Source organism: Elephas maximus, chromosome 9, assembly GCF_024166365.1.
Source record: "Elephas maximus indicus isolate mEleMax1 chromosome 9, mEleMax1 primary haplotype, whole genome shotgun sequence".
NCBI lineage: Eukaryota > Metazoa > Chordata > Mammalia > Proboscidea > Elephantidae > Elephas > Elephas maximus.
Window position 1 is genome coordinate 75,763,369 of NC_064827.1, and position 22,221 is coordinate 75,785,589.

Consider the following 22,221-nt stretch of genomic DNA (forward strand, 5'->3'; position numbering starts at 1 on the left):
CCTTAGCTACTGCCATAAGGTAAGAAAAACAAATAAAAGTCATAAACGCCAAAAAGAGGTAAAACTGTTTTTATTCACACACGTGCACATAAAAAAAACCCTAAGGAATTTCTTTTTTAAAGTTACTAAAGCTAGTAAATGAATTTAACAATGTTATGGGGTACAAACTCAATACACAAAAATCAACTGTGTTTCTATATACTACAAACAACTGGAAAATAAAATTTAAAAAGCAACACCATTTACCGTATCATTAAAAAAATAACACATTAGAGATAAGTTTTTAAAAAGATGTACAAGACCATTAAAATTTTAAAAAGATTACTGAGAAAAAATAAAGATCTAAATAAATGGAAATATACACAGAATTCATGGATCAGAAGACTCAATACTGTTATGATACTCCTCCAATTGACAGAGTCAATGCAATACAATCAAAATCTCAGGTTTTTTGTTTGTTTAAAAAAGTTTAACAAGCTGATTCTAAAAGTTATATGGAAAGGCAAAAGAAAAAAGGAGAGGGTAAAAAAAAACAACACTTTAGATAGTCAAAATAACTGAAAACTAAGATCAGAGTCAGAGGACTAGCACTACCTGATTTCGAGATTTATTAGAAAGTTATATTCATAATAGTCAAAAACTGGAAAAAGCCCAGGTATCAACAGCTGAACTGATACAGTCAATGGAGTACTGCAATAGAAAGGAATGAGCTACTAACAGCTACAAAAACATACAAAGATATGTCTCAAACATTATGCTGAAAAAATCTAGACACACAAAAAAGCACATGCCTGATTCCATTTATGTATTTTAGAGCAGGTAAAATTAATTTATTGTGACAGAAGTCAGAAGTTATTACTTTTTGGAGTAGAGGAATGGGACTGACTAGGAAAAAGGATAAGGGAACTTTCTGAAGTAACAGAAATGTTCTCTATCTTGATGGAATAGGGATTTTAACAGTGTATGCACTTGTGAAAGCTGCTTGAACTTTACACTTAAGATCTGTGCATTTCATTGTACATAAATCGTACCTCAATTTAAAAAAGGGGGGTGTGGCACGGGCTTTGGTATGACATAGGCTTTGCTCTGCCACTTGCCTGCTGTGTGACCTTATCCAAGTGTTAAACTGTCAGTTTCACTTGTAAAACGAGGAGAACAAGAGTAGTTACCTCATAGAATTGCCAGGAGAATAAATGACAATGTTTTAAAGTCATTAGTATACAGTAACTGCTCATTAAATATTAACAAAAACAAGTTACAAACTCTGGTCATGTACTTCAGGAAAGGAGAAATATGCAGGAATGGCTGTAGAGATAAACGCTGGGCAGTTCACATTTATTATCTCACTTAATTTTTAAACCTAGTAAAAAAATATTAATTACTGTTTTATAGATGAAGAAATGTGCTTCATAGGTTACCTATGGTCACTCAGCTAAGAAACACCAAAGCCAGGATGCAAACGCTCACTACTCATGTTCTTCCCACCGCACCATGCTGTCACTTTCAGCAATATAACCTCGCAATTGCTAGAAAGCACAATTCATACAGAAGCTACTGAAGGCTCCCTTCATTCTTGACAGTACTGGTTCAAGCCTCCTGACACTGAAAAGGAGACCAATTCTAATGGCCTCATTAGTGAATGGAGGCAGGGCTTCAAGTGGAAGCCTGAGAATGCTGCCCTGGGCTTCTACCCTGTTCTTGGGCTTCACGTTGGCTCCTGCTACTTAAGAGTACCGACTCCCCTTCCTTAAAACAATTTCAAGATAACAGAATTCTGAATGTAAAATGTGTGATCTACGTGGGAAGTTGGAGCCTGAGTGGCTCAATTTGGCAGAACAGCCCTGGAAATTTGGCAGCAGAAGTGAGAAATCAGAGATTTTTTTTTAAATACATTTTTCTTTAATAATATAAATCCTTGCAAAAAATTAAAACAGAGATAGTCACTCTGTAATCCCATTCTCCCAAAGATATAGTTCAGTGTATCTTCTTCCAGACTTTCTTTATACCTATATAAACAGATGTATTTTAATATAAATAAAATTATTTCTATACGTTTATACACACACACATACATCATTTGGTACGTTGTTTTTTTCTTTCACTATATTGTATACATTTCTCTACATCATTAAAAATCCACCTTCTTCAGAATCGACTGGCACTGGGGTGGGGTTCCTTAATACTATAGTAATTCCATTGCATGGGCAACCATAACCCATTTAACCAAGCTCCCTATCACACTTTCGTGTTGTTGCTTTTTTTTTTTTTGCTATCATAAACTCTGAAAGGCATATCTTCGAATATACATCTTGCAGACCTGTCATTTCTTTAGTATAAATTCCTAGACGTATGAATTGCTAAATCTAACCTGCTGCCATTGAGTTGAACGTCGAGTCGATTCTGACTCATAGCGACCCTACAGGACAAAGCAGAACTGGCCCATAGGGTTTCCAAGGCTATACAGTAATCTTTACAGAAGGAGACCGCCAGTTCTTTCTCCTGTGGAGCAACTGGTGGGTTCAAACCACCAATCTCTTGGTTAGCAGCTGAGTGCTTAGGCCTGCATATTTTCAGTTTTGACAGACACTGTTAGATTACATTTATAAGAGTTCCCATTTTCCCATATTCTCACCAGCACTGACAACTACCATTCTTTAATGTCAAAGTTATAAACTTGAATACATACCTACATAAGACTGTCAGGAAGCATACATGGATAAAGGAGGTCACAGGGTTCTGTGACAAACTGGAGAGCACATGCTCATCTAAAGAGGGCAGCCACCAGGACCACAGTCTCGTGGGACAACTAGGTCAACTGGTATAACTTAGGTTCATAAAGATAATGTTCTACATCCTACTTTGGTGAGTAGCATCTGGGGTCTTAAAAGCTTCCAACTGGCCATCTAAGATACAACTGTTGGTCTCTTCCTGTCTGGAGCAGAAGAGAGTGAAGGAAACCAAAGAATCAAGAAAGAAATCGTCCAGAGTGCTAATGGCCCACAAAACGACAGCCTCTGCTACCCCGAGACCAGAAGAACTAGATGATGCCCAGCTGCTGCTACTAGATTGTTCTGATCAGGGACACAATATTAGGTCCCTTATAGAATGGGAGAAAAACGTAGAAACAAAACTCAAATTCCTAAAAAAGGCCACAGACTTACTGGACTGATAGAGACTAGAGGAATCCCCAACACTATTGACCTAAGATACACTTTTAACTTGGAACTGAGGCCACTCCCAGAAGTCACCATTCAGCCAAATAATGGATTGGCCTATAAAATAAAAGATAATACCCATGAGGAACGTGCTCTTTTAAACAGTCACTATAGGAGACCAAACAGTCAACATCTACACAAAACCAAAGATGAGAAGGCAAGAAGGGGCGGGGAAACTGTATGGATGGAATCAGGGCAGATGTGGTGGAAATGGTGAGAATGTTGACACTGGGGATTGCAGCCAATGTCTCAGAACAATTAGTATATGAATTGTTGAAGGAGGATCTAATCTGCTGTGTAAACTTCCATCTAAAACACAATAAAATATCCAAAAATAAGTGTTGTCAGATTTTTCAACTTATCAACAAAGTTGAAATTCCAAATTTTTATGAAACTCTTATAGGTTTTTGATGTTGACAATATATGTTAGACATTCTATAAGTCAAAATACATCTATAAGCCAAACTACTTTTAGCACATAGGAGTTTGTACTAATAGGTGAAAAGATATGTGATGGTTAAGATTATGTGGCAACTTGGCTGGACCATGATTCTCAGTGTTTATATGTGATCATTTCCATGATGGAATCTACTCTGAGTAGCCAGTTAGTTTAAAGGGCGTTTCCTTGGAGGTGTGGCCTGCATCTGAATATAAGCAGACATTCTGGCTTTCTCTTCACTCTGGATCTTGCGGCTGCCTCCCATTTGTCTGATCTCCAGTTCTTGGGACTTGAGCTATCAGCTCACCTGCTGATTTGGGCTCACCAGCCCCTGCAGCTACATGAATCAGGAGAAGCCTTGCGGTCTTTTCTGGCAATCTTGGGATTCGTTGATATTCACAGCCTATGAGCAAGAGCCCTGCTTCTGACCTACCAGTCTTGGGTTTGCCAGCCCCTGCAGCTACATGAATCAGGAGAAGCCTCTATCCTACTCCACGGACTTGGGACGTTCCAGCTCTACAGTCTCATGAGCCATTTCTTTGATATAAATCTCTCTCTATATATATATTTATATGCTTTACTGGTTTTGCTTCTCTAGGGAACCCAGCCTAAGACAAGATATAATACCGTATTTTCACTTTGAATTTTATTATTCATGCAGTTCATCTTTTCCTATGCTTACAAAGCACAGCATGCATTCATCATTCGATTTTGGTTGACAGTGACTGTCAGCTCCCTTTACAAAGAAGAGGCTTTTTTTTTTTTTTCCAAATTCATATGCACAACCAATACTGGAGCAAAAAAAAGATACATAACTTCAGATAGAGGGGCTAAAGAGCGGTATCCTAGATGGCCGAAGCATGCCTAGAAAAGGTATATGAGGACTGATTTGGGGAATGAGTTGCAGTACTCTCTTAGAGCTCCATAAAGTTTTTAGAGAAAACTCTAATTTGTAAACTATGCATAACTTTTAAGAAGGTGTTTTTAATGTAGGATTTTCTTCCACTACTTGATAAATCTGCCTTACACAGCAAATTTTCTCTTTGGTGAGATATCGAAAAAGGAAGAGAAGTATTCCCACATAGCCCCTTGTTATCATACACTGAATTTAAACAATCATTTCTGGCTTTATATACATATACACACACACACACAAACCAAAAAAAACCAAACCCATTGCCATCGAGTCAATTCCAACTCATAGCGACCCTACAGGACAGAGTGGAACTGCCTCACAGAGTTTCCAAGAAGCACCTGGTTGATTCGAACTGCCGATCTTTTGGTTAGCAGGCATAGCTCTTAACCAGTACACCACCAGGGTTTCCATATATACAAAATAATAATTTTTCTCTGCTCCTCAAAATGTTACTGCAATAATACTCCCATAGAAAGAATAACTGCAGCAATGTATCTGGCCTCAAAATTTCTTCTCATTCTATCTCGTTGTTATTGTTAGGTGCTGCTGAGTTGGTTCCAACTCATAGCAATCCTCTATACAACAGAACAAAACACCGCTATGTCCTGCACCATCCTCACAATCATTGTTATGTTTGAGCCTATCGTTGTAGACACTGTGTCAATCCCATCTCATTAAGAATCTTCCTCATTTACTGACCCCTCTACTTTACCAAGCATGATATCTTCTCCAGGGACAGTTCCCTCCTGATAACGTGTCCAAAGCAGATTAGGCTAAGTCTCACCATCCTTGCTTCTAAGGAGCACTGTACTTCTTCCAAGCCAGATTTGTTTGTTCTTCTGGCAGTCCATGCTATATTCAATATTCTTTGCCAACACCATAATTCAAAGGCGTCAATTCTTCTTCCGTCTTCCTTATTCATCATCCACCTTTCACATGCATATGAGGTAACTGAAAATATCATGGCTTGGGTCAGGCTTACCTTAGTCCCCATAATGACATCTTTGCTTTTTAACACTTCAAAGAGGTCTTTTGCAGCAGATCTACCCATTGGAATATGTTGTTTGATTCCTTCCTAGTCACCCATTACAAATCTCCAGGCCTAGAGATGTTCAAGCATTCCCTGAACTCAAGAGAGATAGTGGCAGGGAGCCATGACTCTCCCAGGACCCAACAACTGCCTTTGAATGCAACTATCTTTACAGTAATTGTAAACAAGTGTTAAACTCTTGGCTCCACAGGCAGTACCTACCATGTCAGTATAAACTCTGAAATAGGGGCAGAGGTCAAGGGGATGAGGGCTCAAACTAAACTCTGGATCTTGTTCCACCCCCACCCTGTTCAAAAGAATCCTTATCAAAAGGGAACTCCCCAGCAAAAGGCCACTTGCACAAGAGACTTGATCTTGCAGATTTGGCTGAAGCTTTGGAAGCAGGCTCTTGGAAATGTTAAGAATGCAAAATACCTAAATCACTAGCAGAAAGTTATGGAGGAAAGGAGACAAAAAGGGAAAAAAAGTGGGGCAATCGTAAATTTATCTTCATTTGCTTCAGGAAAGAACCTGTCTGACAAATAGTGGAATAATTTGAGCCTGAGTCATAGAAAAAATCTCTTTGGAAATTTATTACATGGTGAATTATTCCATTTCATACCCCAAATCATCCTAATTTATGCAAAAGAAGAGTTCTAATGACACTCATAAAATAGATTTTATTCTTTTATATACAAAGAGTCCCATTCTTTATGTTGTAAATCATCTTTGAGACTTGTCATTGGTCAAGAGGGCTAGAGACAGGACAGAAGATTAGTTAAAAAAGGCTCTGAAGTCTCAGACACTTCTCCATTACATACTCTGGGATGAGTTATTTAACCTCTCCAGGCCTCAGAGTTCTCATCTATAAAATGGGGATAGGAATTGTCTTCATTAAGGTTTTATGAGTGCTTAATAAGAAAATGCATAATGCACTTAGTGCATAAGATATATTAGCTATCTTTATTATTTTGTGGCAAAAGTCACATACCATGAAGTTTCGTGTCTGCCTTCCTGACTAAACCAGAGTCCCTTGAGGGCAGACACTGTGTCTTAGCTTGACACACACAGCAAAAGGGAGGAAGGGGGGAAGAAAGAAAAGAACAATAACTGTGTTAAATAAACTAGGTATTACAAAGCAAAAAAAAAAAAAGATAATTTTACGTAACTCTTTCCACCCTACTGAATACATACCTAGGGCCTGGCACATAATGCCCAAAATGGTAATTTCTTTTTCTTCCTTGATCACTAATAGCCTCAAATTCATCCTCTGAAGATCACACTTGGACTTACATAAACTGAGCTCTGAGGCCAAAAATTACAACATATAATTTGACAACTAGGAATGAACCCATTCAGACATGGGACAGAATACTGGGATTTTAGATAGGACCTACATAGGTATTTTAGCTGGGATGTACATTTCTCTTTTGTAGTTTGAAGAATCACAAAAAGTCTCCTTGGGATCACAAGATACTTGACAGCTGAACATAAAGCTAGAGCAAGCTAGTGATATCAGGAAGACTTAGTCTGAAACTGTTTTATATCTTTACTATTTATCCCACCATCACCTATGTATCCCTACTTTGTAGGCATCTACCAGCACTGTTAGATAGCAAGAGAGCCCTAGGATTAACTTTCAAGTCTCTTTTAAAATGCTCATTTATCTAGGTCCTTGAACAGCAGAATATATTTTATTTTTTAAAGTCTGAGTCAGCAAGAACTCCAAATATGCCATGTTTTTAAAATGGTAATGGTCAAGTTTTAAGCTGTACAATTTTTTTCCTCAGCACGCTTTCTCTAAGACCTCGTTATTGACTAAAGTGAAAGCGCATACTCTTGAGTATTTGTTTTAAATAAGCAGAGGTTAACTTCTTTAGTCTCCTTAGAGGTTAAATAAATGGGTTGGCAGATGGTCATTTGGAAGGTTACCTGCTGCTGGGTGGGGGCAGGAAACTAAAACAATCTAACAGTCAACCAGACAGTAAAGGATAGTCTTGGCCAAAGTAGTCACCAGTATATGAATTCTGCTCCTCTAACTAAACTGTTTACTTGAAGCAGTAACTTATACCTGCTAACATCTGGAACGATTTCTCTTTGTGTCATTAAGAAACACGGGCTAGTTCAATTGAATAAAGTGCAGTTACAACTGCCCATTAACGCAGAAACACTATGAATTTCAACATTATACTACAGTCTAGAAGAGCATACACTTAATAGCGTTTACCATTTGCTAACTGTTCTAAACACGTTACACATATTAGTTCATTTAATCCTCACAACAGCCTAATAAAGTAGGAATAAATTTTTACCATCCCCATTTTACAGATTAGAAGATTGAGGCATTTAAAGAGTGATTAAATAATCAAGATCTCAGAGCTGGTAAACATTGAAGACAAGATGAACCCAAGCAATCATAAGCCAAAATCCACACTCTTAATTCAGAAGAATTCTGACTTACATGAAAAGCTAACGCACTCATCGGAAATGCAGACAAAAAATTTGTACATAAAAGTATTCACTGTAGCACTATTTATGATGAAGAAAAAACTGGAAACAATCTAAATGCCCAACAATAAATAAATCATGGTAAAGCTATCCAATTATAATGAAATAGTATCCTTTCATTAAAAATGTTTATGAAAAATGTTTCATGACTATGCTGGGACAATGATCCCAATGTAATGCTGAGTAGGGAAAATCGGACACAAGATTGCATATATATTATGATTCCTAATTATGTTTAAAAAAAATAAGCTCAGACACAAACTGAATGGATATACTCTCATTCTCAAATAAGACACAATGGTTATTTCTAGGCTGTGGGATTATGGGTATTCGTATTTTTCTTTCAGTATATTTTCCACATTTTTCACAATGAGCATGCATTATTCTACTATCAATTTAAAGAAAGGCATTTTTTTTACTCAACCGGCACCAAGATCCTCAACCAACTGATAAAAACTGCTAAAAAGTTTTTAATCTGTTTAACTTTGAAAAGTTACTTACCTTGCATTAATAAATAATATACTTTGCACATCAGACACCATAGTGAACACATACTGAAAAGAATATTCATCTCCAATTTTAGAAACTGAATTAAAACATGAGTATTTTCAATTTTGGTCAACATTTACTCTCCATTTAATTTTTCGTAAAATTATTTTACAATAAGAGACATGAATTTAACTATAAAAAAAAAAAAACTATAGATAGGCCAAAATTCAGAAATGACTTTGCTGAAATAGATAAAAAAAAGGAACAAAAATTTGACTGAGGAGGAAGAACAGCTGTTGCTAATCCAACTCTTTACCCTTTGACCCTCTATCTGGCCAATAACTGAACAGTATCAATTGTTTTCCTGTATTATGTGCTGTTTACAATCCCTGTGAGGCATGAAAGGAATTCATAATTTAGCCTAGAAAGCTGACAGCCTTTATTGGGGAGCCCCTTGTCTATGGGACAGAAATCAGAGCAAGTAGCTGTCCTGAAGTCATAGGTCCATTTACTGTTCCTGTTTTATAGCCTAATTGGTCCTCAAACATAAATCAATTATTTCTCCTGTTTTAAGCAACAATGACTTCTATTCTCTAACTCCCCTTGTATCAAGTTGGTTCTTGTTCCCTTGAGTTTTACAACTACACAGTAAACATGATGGCTGAGGAAAAAACTTGGGGAGTAGGGGAGACTCGGGTTATTTGGAGACAGAAGCACAGAAAGGTTATGCTGTTTTGAACTTCTCTTGACCTTTGACTGCCCTTGTCCTTAGCTATGCTAATAAGATGGGTACAGGGAGGCTTCTTGTAGAAATGAACTTAGCCTGAACCTGTGCCATAACATTGGACTCCAGGAAGCCCAGGAATTATAGGAAGGCAGCCAGAGTGTCAACAGTTGTCCATATTCTAAGCATGGCTGCCCATCTGCTCTATCACAGAAAACTGTAAAAGGCCATTTGATTTGAACAGGTCAGTCTCTCCCCAACTAGTTCCAACACATCCCACTTGTTGTCCCAAACCTGCTGTCCACAATCATTGCTGAGCACAGTGGGAAATTAGCAACAATAGTATTTCCTATTCCAAAATAAACAACTGTGAGCAGGCTTTCCCTAACAAGAATGGGGGAGTGGTGAGGGGGGAGTTGTGGCAGAAAGACATTAGGGCCTTCAAATTCCGGATATGCAACAAAGAGAAATTCCTTACTATTCTCAATCTAATGTACAAAAGTTATGAGGTATTAACATAGGAGGCAGTCCTTCCCAGTCTGAAGCCACAGACTTTGCAGTAGCAACACGTATAACTAAACACAACACATACAAGCCATCTCACTCTTGAGGCCTCCTATCACTTGGTAGGGCTAAGCATGCTCATTTGAACTCCAAGACTGGTGCTGACTGAGATGATAAAATTTCATACATGCCCATTTAATATTATAAGAATCAGATTCTCTGTATTTCTTCAGACAAAGAATAAAAACACTATTAACTTCACAAAGAAAATACAGAAGTTACTGAGAATACTCCCCACATAAACTACGTATGATTTTTTAAAAGTGATTTTCTAAAAGTTACTCCCATTCTATACTGATATATAAAATCATGATTCAATGTGTGTTAATTCTCATGGAATGGAGAGGTCTATAAATCACTGCATCTAGCTAGGGAGTCTATGCAGAAATGTTAAATGAGCTAGGATTATTTGACCCAGGAAGAAGAATAATTCAATAAGAATCTTTATGAGAATATCAAGGGCCTTTCTCAGAAGATGGGCATGAACTATTTTCAAAGGCTAATAAGTTCAGAAAAGGAGAATAAATTTGAGTACTAAGTGCCAAATTAGTGGTAGTAAAAATGTCTTTTCAAATAATTCTAGACAAGGAAATATTTTCCACCAGACTACTAATCCACGAAGGCAGGAGCTACCCCTGGTGCCCAGAACTGGGCCAGGAGCAGATAAAAATATATTCAGTGTTTAACAAACAGTTTTCAACTATCTGGCATGTTTTATGTGTAGTTCTGTCAGAAAACTACAGGGGATATCTTGATGTCCTTCCTAGTGCTCAAAAATGCTTCTAAGAAAGAACTCAAGAAAATAACTCACTTTACCTTTTCCTCCTCCTAAGTAAAGTTTTTTTAAAAGAGAAGGACAGAGAAAAAATTGTGTATTTACTCATATGTACTGGGACAACGGACTAGGTGGTAGGCAAAGCTGGGGCTATACCACCTAACACAACACTGCTTTTGAACTTTACAACTTTTAAAAAGACCGATCCATTGCCCTGGTGTTTGATAAGCATTGTGAGACTTATTTTGTCTCTCAACTAATAAGTATTAGTTGAACAAACATGGATGTTTACACTGTATAAGGTCTGTGGGGAAAATATAAGATCTGTGAGAAGGTCCATGCCCTCAGAAAGCTGAAATCAGCCAGGATGGTAGGAAGGTAAGCTTTAACACTTGCCTCAGCACCAGGCTGGTGGCAAATAAATAGCCAGCCCCACGACCTTAAAATGTATTAGAATCAGAGAAACAGCTCTAGACCATTTCATGGATTCCCAGTTGAGCTATCATTTGACCTTCTGGCATTCCCATATACTGAGCATTCCCATATACATGTTCTATTTCTAACAATTATAACCATGTCCCAGAAAGGTACATGCCAAATTTTGGTAGCATCAGGAACTTAAATGATTATCTATGGTCAAGACTTACATAGTCCCGAAAAGCATCATTTAATTAGATCTTGAAATGGTGACCCTCATACCATGATCTTAAGAATGTAAATGAAAGTGCTTTAGAAATTAAACTGTGGTACAAAGATGACCAATTATAAGTTTCTCAACCAAGCACAATGCTTCTTTGCAAAGAAATTATGTCTAAAACTAGTTAACGTTTCAGGAAAATGGTTGAGAAAATATAGCTGTATGTGTGCATGAATGAAAATAGAAGTTTTTTGTTGTTACTGATTTTGGAGGAGGATGAAAACAGAGCAAGGAGATGGATATTAAACAGAAATTTTCAGCAAACTGACTTTCTATTAAATGGACAGATTCTGGCCATTGAACAGTATTAGGAGGAGAAAAGGAAAGTATAGCTACAAAAATGAAACACTCTTCCCATAATTATAAATTGAAGTGAAATAAAATCTGAGAGTCAAAAGAATAAGGCTTGTCAATAACATGTCATGCATTTAAAAGTTTACACACCCTTTTCTTACCAATGAACATCAGGGAATATTCAGAACTTACTAGTGCCTGGGTCAAGCTCTGCCAATTCATCCTGACAAAATCCTAAAAAGAAAACAATAGGGAGAAAAGATTAAGGTTTGTGAATTACTCCAAGCTGACTCCAAATACAAAAAAAGAAGTATAATTTAGCAGGAAAAAAATCCATTCTCAGAAATCAAATTCAGGTTTGAATCCTAGCTCAACATTTAACTACTATGTATGCTTCTCTGAGCCTCCATTTTACCATCATAATATAAAAATGAAGATACCACAGAACTGAAATCAACATTAAATTAGATGCCTATATAAAACATTTAACATAGTTCTTGGCACACAACAGACGCTCTATAAGCAATAGTACAAATTAAATAAAATTAATAGAGTACCAATGTTAGTTAAAATTTCACAGAAAAATTACAGTTCATGTGTTGCTGTTGTTGTGCGCTGTCAATTCTGATTCATACCCATTGCCGTCAAATGGATTCCAACTCACAGCAACCCTACAGGACAGGGTAGAACTGGCCTATAGGGTTTCCAAGGCTGTAAATCTTTACAGAAGCAGACTGCCACATCTTTCTCCCGCTGGAGTGGTCGGTGGGTTCAAACTTCCAACCTTCCGGTTAGCAGCTGAGTGCTTAACCACTGTACCATAAGAGCTCCTACAATTCATTTAATACCTATCATGTTCTACACTTAATGTTATTATTTTCCAAAAGAAAGTAAATATATGAAATATTAACTTACAACAATTACCTCGAACAGTGTAATTTTATTTAGTTTCACAGATGCTGAAGAGTTCTAACCATACACACAAATAGAGGAAATTCTTCCATTAATTAAGTATGCTATTCAGGTTGGAGTAAATACTGTCAAAGCACATTTCATACCCAAAAATGTCTGAGCTATATCTGTCTCATTAGTGTGTAACTACCACACTTGAGAGAAAAATCAAGCACAGAGAATGACAAACACATAGTCGGTGTTCTATACATAATTGATAAAAGTTTTTTTTTTCCTCCCCTCTGGAACAACTGTCTCCTTTCTCCTATTTGCTTTCTACTCATCCTCAGTTTAAATATTTCCTCTGAAAAGTTTTCCGCTGCCTCCCTTACTCCTTTACCCCCTGATAAAACTATCTCCAACCAACACCTTGTACTTCTCCTTTATAGCACTCATCAACAAGGAATTACTTGTTCAATTATGTGTCTACTATTAGACTGCTCTATGGAGCAGGGACCTGGCCTGTCTAATTCACAACTGTATCCTTGTACCTCTCACAAGCCTAGCATTCAATAAACATCAACTATAGTATCTAAATGGGAAAATAAAAAATATTGGAGCCACCAATGTTCACTGCAGCACTAGTCACAGTAGCCAAAAGTTGGAAACAACTTAAATGCCCATCAACAGATGAATGGATAAACAAAATGTGGTACATACAGACAACGGAATACTACTCAGCAGAAGTCATGAAGTTTTGATACATGCTACAATTCGGATGGAGCTGGAAGACATTATACTGAGGGGAGTAAGTCAATCACAAAAGGACAAATATTGTACAACCTCACATATATAAAAACACAAGAAAAGGCAAATGTATAAAGAACAAAGTTTATTAGTAGTTACCAGGGGTGGGAAAGAGGGGGAAAGGAGGGATTAACTGAGATGGAAACAGTGCATTGATTAAGCGTAGGGTTGCACAGCCAATTATTGTAACTGCTGTTAATAAGTTGTACACCTGTAAAAAGCTGAATTAGCAAAAGCTGTGTGATAGATATATTTACATACATGACAAACAAACAAAAAAAAGAATAGCTGCTGAGGCTGTTTATGTACAACCAAAAACCTCATGGGATTTGATTTTCTGGTTTGGAGGTTTAGGGTCATGGTTTCATGGGACATCAAAGTTAATTAGTCTAATAACATGTTTAGTGCTTCTCTTCTATCTCCTTGTTTGTTGCATAGAAACTGGGGTCTTAAAAGGTTGCAAGTGGTCACCCAAGGCACAACAATTAGTCTCTATTCACCTGAAGCAACAGAGGAAGAAGGAGAGTCAGGAATACGATGAGGAAATGGAATGAACAACTGACTTCTTTGCCATGAGACTAGGACTGGATGGTGCCTGGCTAGCATTACTGAACATTTTGATCAAAGATTCTATAGAAGAATCCTGATTTAAAAGGGGGAAAATGCAGAACAGAATTTCAAGTTCCTATGGACTCCAGACTTCATGGAGCCATGAAGGTTGGATGAACCCCTGAATATACTGCCCTGAGATAATCTTTAAACTTTAAATCAAAAATATCCCCTGAAGGTGGGGGTTTGAGGACCACGGTTTCAGGGGGCATCTAAGTCAGCTGGCATAATAAAATCAATTAAGAAAACATTCTATATCCCACTTTAGAGAATGGCGTCTGGGGTCTTAAACACTAGAAAGTGGCCATCTAAGATGCATCAACTGGTCTCAACCCACCTGGAGCAAGGAAGAATGAGGAACACCAAAGACACAAGGTAATAATAAGCCTAAGAGAAAGAAAGGACCACTTAAACCAGAGGCTACATCAGCCTGAGACCAGAAGAACTAGATGGTGCCCGGCCACAACTGATGACTGCCCTGACAGGGCACTCAACAGAGAAACCCTGAGGCAGCAGGAGAGCAGTGGGATGCAGACCCCAAATTCTCCTAAAAAGACCAGACTTAGTGGTCAGAATGGGACTGAAGGGACCCCGGAGTCCATGGTCCCCTGAGCTTCTGTTAGCCCAGGACAGGAACCATACCCAAAGCCAACTCTTCAGACAGGGATCGGATGGAAATAGGGGATGGAAAGTGATACTGGTGAAGAACGAGCTTCTTGGATCAAGTGGACACGAAATAATGTTGGCATCTCCTGTCTGGAGGGGGGATGAGAGGGCAGAGGGGGCCAGAAGATACCCAAATGGACACGAGGAGAGTGGAGGGAAGAACTGTGCTGTCTCACTGGAGGAAGTGCAATTAGGAGTGTATGGCAAGGTGTATGTAAATTTTTGTATGAGAGACTGACCTGATCTGTAAACTTTCACTTAAAGCACAATAAGAATTTAAAAAAAAAAAAAAATCCCCTTAAGTCTTCTTAAAACCAAATGGTAGTTTAGCTTAAATTAGCAAAAAATGTCTGCCTTGAGCATTACACTCTTTTAAGAACTATCTATATGGGATCAAACTGACAATAGCAACTTGAAAGATTAGACTGGAACCTTAAGGGGTGGTGAGTTTATGTTAATGGGGGAGAAACAACTCAGAAAATGAGAGCCAGAATGGTTACACAACTCAAAGAATGTAAGCAATGTCACTAAATGGTACATGTAGAAACTGTTAAATTGGTGTATGTTTTGCTGTGCACATTCTCAACAAAAACAAAATTAAAAATATATATATATATCAGTAGTTGCCAGGGGTTCAAGAAGAGGGGAAGGACGAATAGGTGGAGCACAGGACATTTTCAAAACCAAAAAAACCAAACCCATCGCCACTGAGTCAATTCTGACCCACAGCAACCCTATAGGACAGAGTAGAACTGCGCCACAGAGTTTCCAAGAAGCACCTGGCAGGTCTGAACTGCCGACCCTTTGGTTAGCAGCCTAGCAGCCGTAGCACTTAACCACTACGCCACCAGGGTTTCCCAGGACATTTTTAGAGCAGTGAAAATTATTCTACATGACACTATAATGGTAGATACATGATATTAAGCATCTGTCAAAACCCACAGGGCTGTACAACACAGACTGAACCCTAACTGGCACAAATGATTTGCGTTCAATCACTAACTTAAAGGTTGGCAGTTTAAACTCACCCAGTGGTACCATGAAAGAAAGGTCTGACAATTTGCTTCTGCAAAGATTACAGCAAAGAAAAACCCAAGGAGAAGTTCTATTCTGTAACAAATACGGTTGCCATGAGTCGGAATCTACTCAATGACAACATGTTTGGGTTTTTTGTTATTGTTGTTTTAGTTAAGAATAATGCATCAATATTGGTTCATCAATTATAATAAATGTACCACAAGAATGCAAAAGAAATTGTGTGCAGGGAAGAGAGGGAGTATACGAGAATTCTCTGTATTTTCTGCACAATTTTTCTGTAAACCTAAAACTGCTTTGAAAAAGTCTATTTTATATATGTATATATACACATATTGGAGCAAACCTAGGACCAGGGGGCATAGGAGCATTTTCTTTCATCAGAGTTGGGCACCCAGAAGTCAGATTAGCAACTGGCAGTCGTGTAAGAGAGGAAGGATTCAAGTCACAGGTACGCTATTTAAACACCACAAATTTTTTAAATTTTTTTTGTGCTTTAAGTGAAAGTTTACAAATCAAGTCAGTCTCTCATATAAAAATGTATATACACCTTGCTGTATACTTCCAGTTGCTCTGCCCCTATTGATACGGCACACTCCTCTCCACCCTCTATTTTCATGTCCATTCAGCTAGCTTCTGACCCCCTCTGCCCTCTCATCTCCCCTCCAGACAGGAGCTGCCCACATAGTTCCATGTGTCTACTTGATCCAGGAAGCTCACTCTTCACTAGTATTCTTTTCTATCCCATAGTCCAGTCCAAAGCGGCTATTCATAAGGTTTTCACTGGCTAATGCTTTTCAGAAGTAGACTGCCGGGTCCTTCTTCCTAGTCTGTCTTAGTCTGGAAACTCAGCTGAAACCTGTTCTCCATGGGTGACCCTGCTGGTATCTGGATACCGGTGGCATAGCTTCTAGCATCACAGCAACACACAAGCCCCCGCAGTACGACAAACTGACAAACACGTGGGGAACTTTGGACAGAAGGATGTTTACCTGTGCTTTACTGGCTACGCAAAAGCATTCGACTGGGTGGATCATAACAAATTATGGATAACAATGCAAAAAACGGGAATTCCAGAACACTTAATTGTGCTCGTGAGGAACCTCTACACAGATCAACTGGACCAATGAACAACATCGTGATAAATGGAGAAAAGACTGAAGCTGTCAAGGATTTCATTTAACTTGGATCCACAATCAACAGCCATGGAAGCAGCAGTCAAGAAATCAAAAGACTCATTGCATTGGGCACATCTGCAAAGGACTTCTTCAAAGTCAAGATAACCAGCTCAAATATCACCACCACTGTGAACCATAGAAAACAGGAGGTCCCTCCTGCATTCACCAAAGGATAAAGGAATGATTTAAGTATCTGTCTCCTGCACTAGAAAGTGAGCTCTTCAAGGGTAGGGACCATGCCTTATCCATCTGGAAAGCTACTTTTATGCCCAGGGCAGTTCCTGTCGCATTATAGAAGGTGCTCATATGCAGGATGAAGTAAACAGAAAACATATCCCTGCCTCTAGGTCACAGTCTAGAAGAAAGTCATAGAATTAGAAAAGCTAAGTCCAGCCCCGGAAGTATGGAAGGTCTGAATGAGAGGATTGAATCTGGAACACAAAAGTTTCAGAGCTGTTGAAAGCGCCTGAGACACCTAAGATGGCTCATCTCTGAACTACTTTAAAGCCTCTCTCCATAAAGGCAATGAGAATCAGAAAAGCCGTGGAGAGATGCCAGGCAATGAGGAAATAACTCATCATCACACATATGTGAGCTACTACTGACTAATGGTAACTAACAACACTAACTACATCCATGAGTGGCGCAAATGGTTTCCATCTCGCTACTGACCTCAAGGTTTGTGGTTCAAACCTACCCAATAGTGCTGTGGAAGAAGGCCTGCCAAAATGCTTCCATAAAGAGTACCAAAAAAAAACACAACTCATTGCCATTGAGTCGATCTCAACTCATAGCAACCCTATAGGACAGAGTAGAACTGCCCTATAAAGTCTTCAAGAAGCGCCTGGTGGATTTGAACTGTCAACCTTTTTGTTGGCAGCCATAGCTCTTAACTACTATGCCACCAGAGTTTCCGTAAAGAGTACAGCCAAGAAAATCCTATGGAGATGGAGCAGTTCTACTCTGTAACACATGAGGTTGCCATGAGTCTAATCGACTCAAGGGCAACAGATTTGGTATTTGATTTTTCTAACTAAGCCTTAGGGTCCATCCATTCTAGTGTTGTGTCTGTGGCAGCAAAGAGTAGATTGTAGGTGGATACCTATCGTGCCACTCATGACATCACCCTTAAAAGACCATGACATCACTAATGTCACATGCTTTCATTCTGGAACCTTTTTATATTTTCATACTGTAAACTGGTATGGTAATTCCAGCTGTTTGCTCCCCACTGAGCAAAGAAGGGCTTTTTATCTGCCCTAAAACAAACTCCTCCAAGGGTTACAAACAGCCCGGATTATAGAATTCAGTAATTATGCCTAAATTCCCTCCCCTGAGACCACTTGCTAATAACGTTGTCTCCGGCTTTACACAAATCATCACTAGTGCAGGAGACCTAGAGGAGATATGGAGAATGTTAATCCTACCTACAAACCACATGCCTCCTGATGACAAGTCAATTCAATGGAATAGCCAGATCTAACTCCCATTCTCAACAGCCAGATCTAACTAGTAATATAATCCTAGACAGAAGAATCCAAACAATTGCTAAAAGTAACCCCAAATTGTGTCCAATTAGACTTCTGTTTAGATTCAACACAAAGGCAAAGGATATCAGAGCTGTTCAGCAAAAAAATAGACTCCTAGGCCCCGTAAATACACAAAAGGAAAAAAAAAGTTGCCATCTAATCTATTCTGATTCATAGCGACCCTATAGGACAGAGTAGAACTGCCCCATAGGATTTCCAAGGCTGCAATCTACAGAAGCAGACTGCCACATCTTTCTCCCACAAAGCGGCTGGTGGGTTTGAACTGCAGACTTTTAGGTTAACAGCCGAGCACTTAACCACTATGCCACCAGGGCTCATACTCACAAAAGCCACCTGTTTCACAGAATATAACACATTAAATAGAGTAGCAATTATTTTGAAAAATCCAGGGTCTTTGCCTAGTAACTTAAATTGCTTTCAAAAGGGACTGACGGACAATTGGTTCCTGTGTTTGAGATTTGAAGAATATATGTAAATCACCTACTAGATGGCAAAAAATAATCAATAAATGGCTCTAAATCTGGGAATAGTCTTAATATAAGAGGAAGTTTCAGCTGACAAGCTCTTCTCCAACAGGCATCTGGCAAAAAGAAAAAGAGCAGTGACTCTTCGATCTGTGATTGACTGTAACAACAGATTAAGGAGTCACTGGTCTTTTCTTTTTGACAATACAATTTTACATTTACCATGAAAGGATCTTAAATAAGCTTCTGAGTACTCCTTTTTTCCAAATGTGAACAACAAAGGCTTATGGGTGATACCAGTCAATAAATTCAGGCCTGAAACACTAATTGCATATAATCTATAATGACTCTTTTACAAAAAGAGGTAAATGTTACTCTAGGAATGTTTTAATTTAATTTGACGGTAGAAAAGCAACGTTGTGCAATAGGGAGCTGGGTCCTGGTCAGGACTGCACTAGTCAGTCAATTTTGAAGCCTTAGAAGCCCACAGGCAAAATTCATTTCATATCATATCTTTCTCCAAATTAGAAATCATATATATCCTTCATAATCTGCCTGCTTCTTCAACTTTATCTCTTGCTTCCCACCATGTCACCCAACACTGTACACTCCATCCATCCCCACTGAACTACACTGCAGCTTCCTGCATTCAGTATGCTCTTTAGCCTCCATTTCTTTGCACGTGCTATTTTCTCCATATGAACCCACCCTTACTATTTGTCAACGTTAAGGTTGTGTGTCAACTTGGCTGGGCCATGATTCTCAATGGTTTCGAAGTTATGATGTAGTCTGGCAGTCGTACTATGATGTGATCGCTTCTATAATGAGATTTGATATAACGTGATCACCCCCATGATGAAATCTGTTGTGAGCAGCCAATCAGCTGAAAGGGAGTTTCCTTGGTGGTGTGGCCTGCATTAAACATAGGCGGAGTCTTTGGCAAAGCTCTCGGGCTTCTGCTTACTCTGGATCCTGCAGCTGGCTCCTGTTTGTATGACCTCCTGTTCTTAGGACTTGAGCTAGCAGCTTACTTGCATTTTTGCCTGCCGATCTTGGGATTCATAGATCTTCACAGCCTGTGCGCAAGAGCCCTGCCATCTGACCTGCCAATGGGTTCACAGCCCCTGAGGCTACGTGAATCAGAAGAAGCCTTAAGCCTGACCTATGATTTTGTGACATTCCAGCCCCTACAAAAGTATGAGCCATTTCCTTGATATAAATTTCTTTATATAGGTATTTATATGCTTTACTGGTTTTGCTTCTTTAGAGAACCGAGCCTAAGACACTATTCTGACATCTGGACTCAGATCAAGTCTCCTCTAACTAATCCTTTCCCTTCCCTCTCCCATACACATTCAAGTCTGGTTTAGGCATTATAAACACAGTGACTGGACCTATTAGCTTTTCAGGGACCTTTGAAGAATGAAAGATAAAAAAAAAAAAAAAAAAACTGGCTAAAAAAAACCCCACAAATTTGAAGTTAAAATTTTTTAATCAAATACAATATAACATTTCACTGCCTAGTCAACTGCAATTCAAATTTTATATAGTTTTAAATGTGAGCTGTAAATACACTTTTACTTCATATGATGTAAAAGGGGATTTCTAGAAGTAAGAAACAAGAGTCTAAAAAGGGCCTATAACTGCTCTGGTTAGTCAGCCGCCCCTCCTCTGTGCTCCCGCAGGTCCCTGGGCTCCCCATCCTCATCATGATCCGGGCCACTGCCAGTGAATTCAGGTTCCAGTGATATTGGTTTTCCAGGCTCCCCGACAAAGGCTGATAAACTAAATTAAAACACTCATAACACAACAGTCATTCACTGGTCCTTTCTGGACCAGCCAGCTCTGATCATCTGTATCAGTTTCCCACTAGCCTGTCTTCCCTGATCGTGACTGGACCCCCAATGAAACTTTGTGTCCTCGCAGTCAGATCTGACCTCAGCCCCAACCATATCCCCAATCCCAGGCCTAGGTCATGTCCCAAAAAAAGTTGTTTGAGAAGCTGCTTTCACTACCCAAAAAACAATGTCACCATAATTAATTTCTTGCCAAAAGGGCAAGTTCTAAGAGAAAATAACGGTTTGACTATTTTTGGCTTTTAAAGTCTAGAACACTGCTGTCTGATAGAAATTTCTACAACGATGGAAATGTTCTGTATCTACACTGTCCAATACAGTAGCCATTAGCCACATGTGGCTATTGAGTGCTTATAATGTGGCTAGTGTGACTGAATAACTGAATTTTTTTTAATAATATTTTCACTGTGTTTTTGGTGAAAGTTTAAATAGCAAATTAGGTTCCCATTTGACAATTTCTACACAAACTGGTCAGTGACATTAGTTAACACTTTTCACAATGTGTCAACATTCTCTTAACTGCATTCTGGTTGTTCCATTTCCAGTATTCTAGTTTTCCTGCCCTTTGCTTTAGAGTAATTGTTGACCTTTTGGTCTCATATAGATGGTTTTTTTAACTGAGCCCCATACTCACAGGTAATATCCTATAACTTGTGTGCCAATCTGTTATTTTGCTAAAGTTGACCTCAGGGCATAGTTTCAGTTTAAGGTTTAAAGAATGTATCTCAGGGTGACAGTCTTAGGGAGTCCCCTAGTTTCAACTGGTTGGTAAGTCTTAACTTTTTTAGAATTTGAGTTTTGTTCCACATTTTTCTCCCCTTCTGTCAGGGTCCATCTATTGTGGCCCTGATCAGAATGGTCAGTTGTGGCAGCCAGGCACCATCTAGTTCTTCTGGTCTCAGAGCAGATGAGGATGTGCCTTGTGTAGGCTATTAGCCCTGTGGGCTAGTTTCTTCTCCGAAATGTTGGTTTCCTTCTTTCTCTTTGCTCCTGACGAGTAGAGACCAATAATTGTAACTTAGATGGCTTCTGGCAAGCTTTTAAGACCCCAAACACTACTTCACTAGGATGCAGAACATGAACTTTGTGCACTATATTATGCCAACTGACTGAGTTGTTCCATGAGACGAAGGTCCTATACCTTCAAACCCAGAAAACCAGTCTCATAAGGTGTTTGGTTATGTCTGAGAAGTATCTGTAACTGTCCTGAGGAAGTGAATTTTTAACTTTACTTAACTGTAATTAATTTAAGTAGCCGTAAAAGGCTAGTAGTTAAGAGCTCGGCTGCTAACCAAAAGGCTGGCAGTTCAAATCTACCAGCCGCTCCCTGGAAGCCCTATGGGGCAGTTCTACTCGGTCTTATAGGGTGACTATGAGTTGGAATTGACTCGACAGCAATGGGATTGGAATGGAATACAAGGCCAGTGGCTATCGTATTGGACAATACAGGACTAGAAGTTTTTCTTCCTTCTAAATTTGTTATGCCACAGGTTTTGAATTCTGTTGCAAATTTA

At 38.8% G+C, this 22,221-nt stretch overlaps 1 protein-coding gene across 3 annotated transcripts in view; it reads right to left on the reverse strand.

The window, feature by feature from the left end:
• Positions 1–22,221, reverse strand: part of NR6A1 (nuclear receptor subfamily 6 group A member 1) — a 269,928-nt gene that overhangs the window by 217,335 nt on the left and 30,372 nt on the right. For all 3 annotated transcript variants that reach the window (XM_049896175.1, XM_049896174.1, XM_049896176.1), the window contains exon 2: positions 11,844–11,885. In XM_049896175.1, the coding sequence (XP_049752132.1) occupies positions 11,844–11,885 (42 nt within the window). The remainder of the gene's footprint in view (positions 1–11,843; positions 11,886–22,221) is intronic.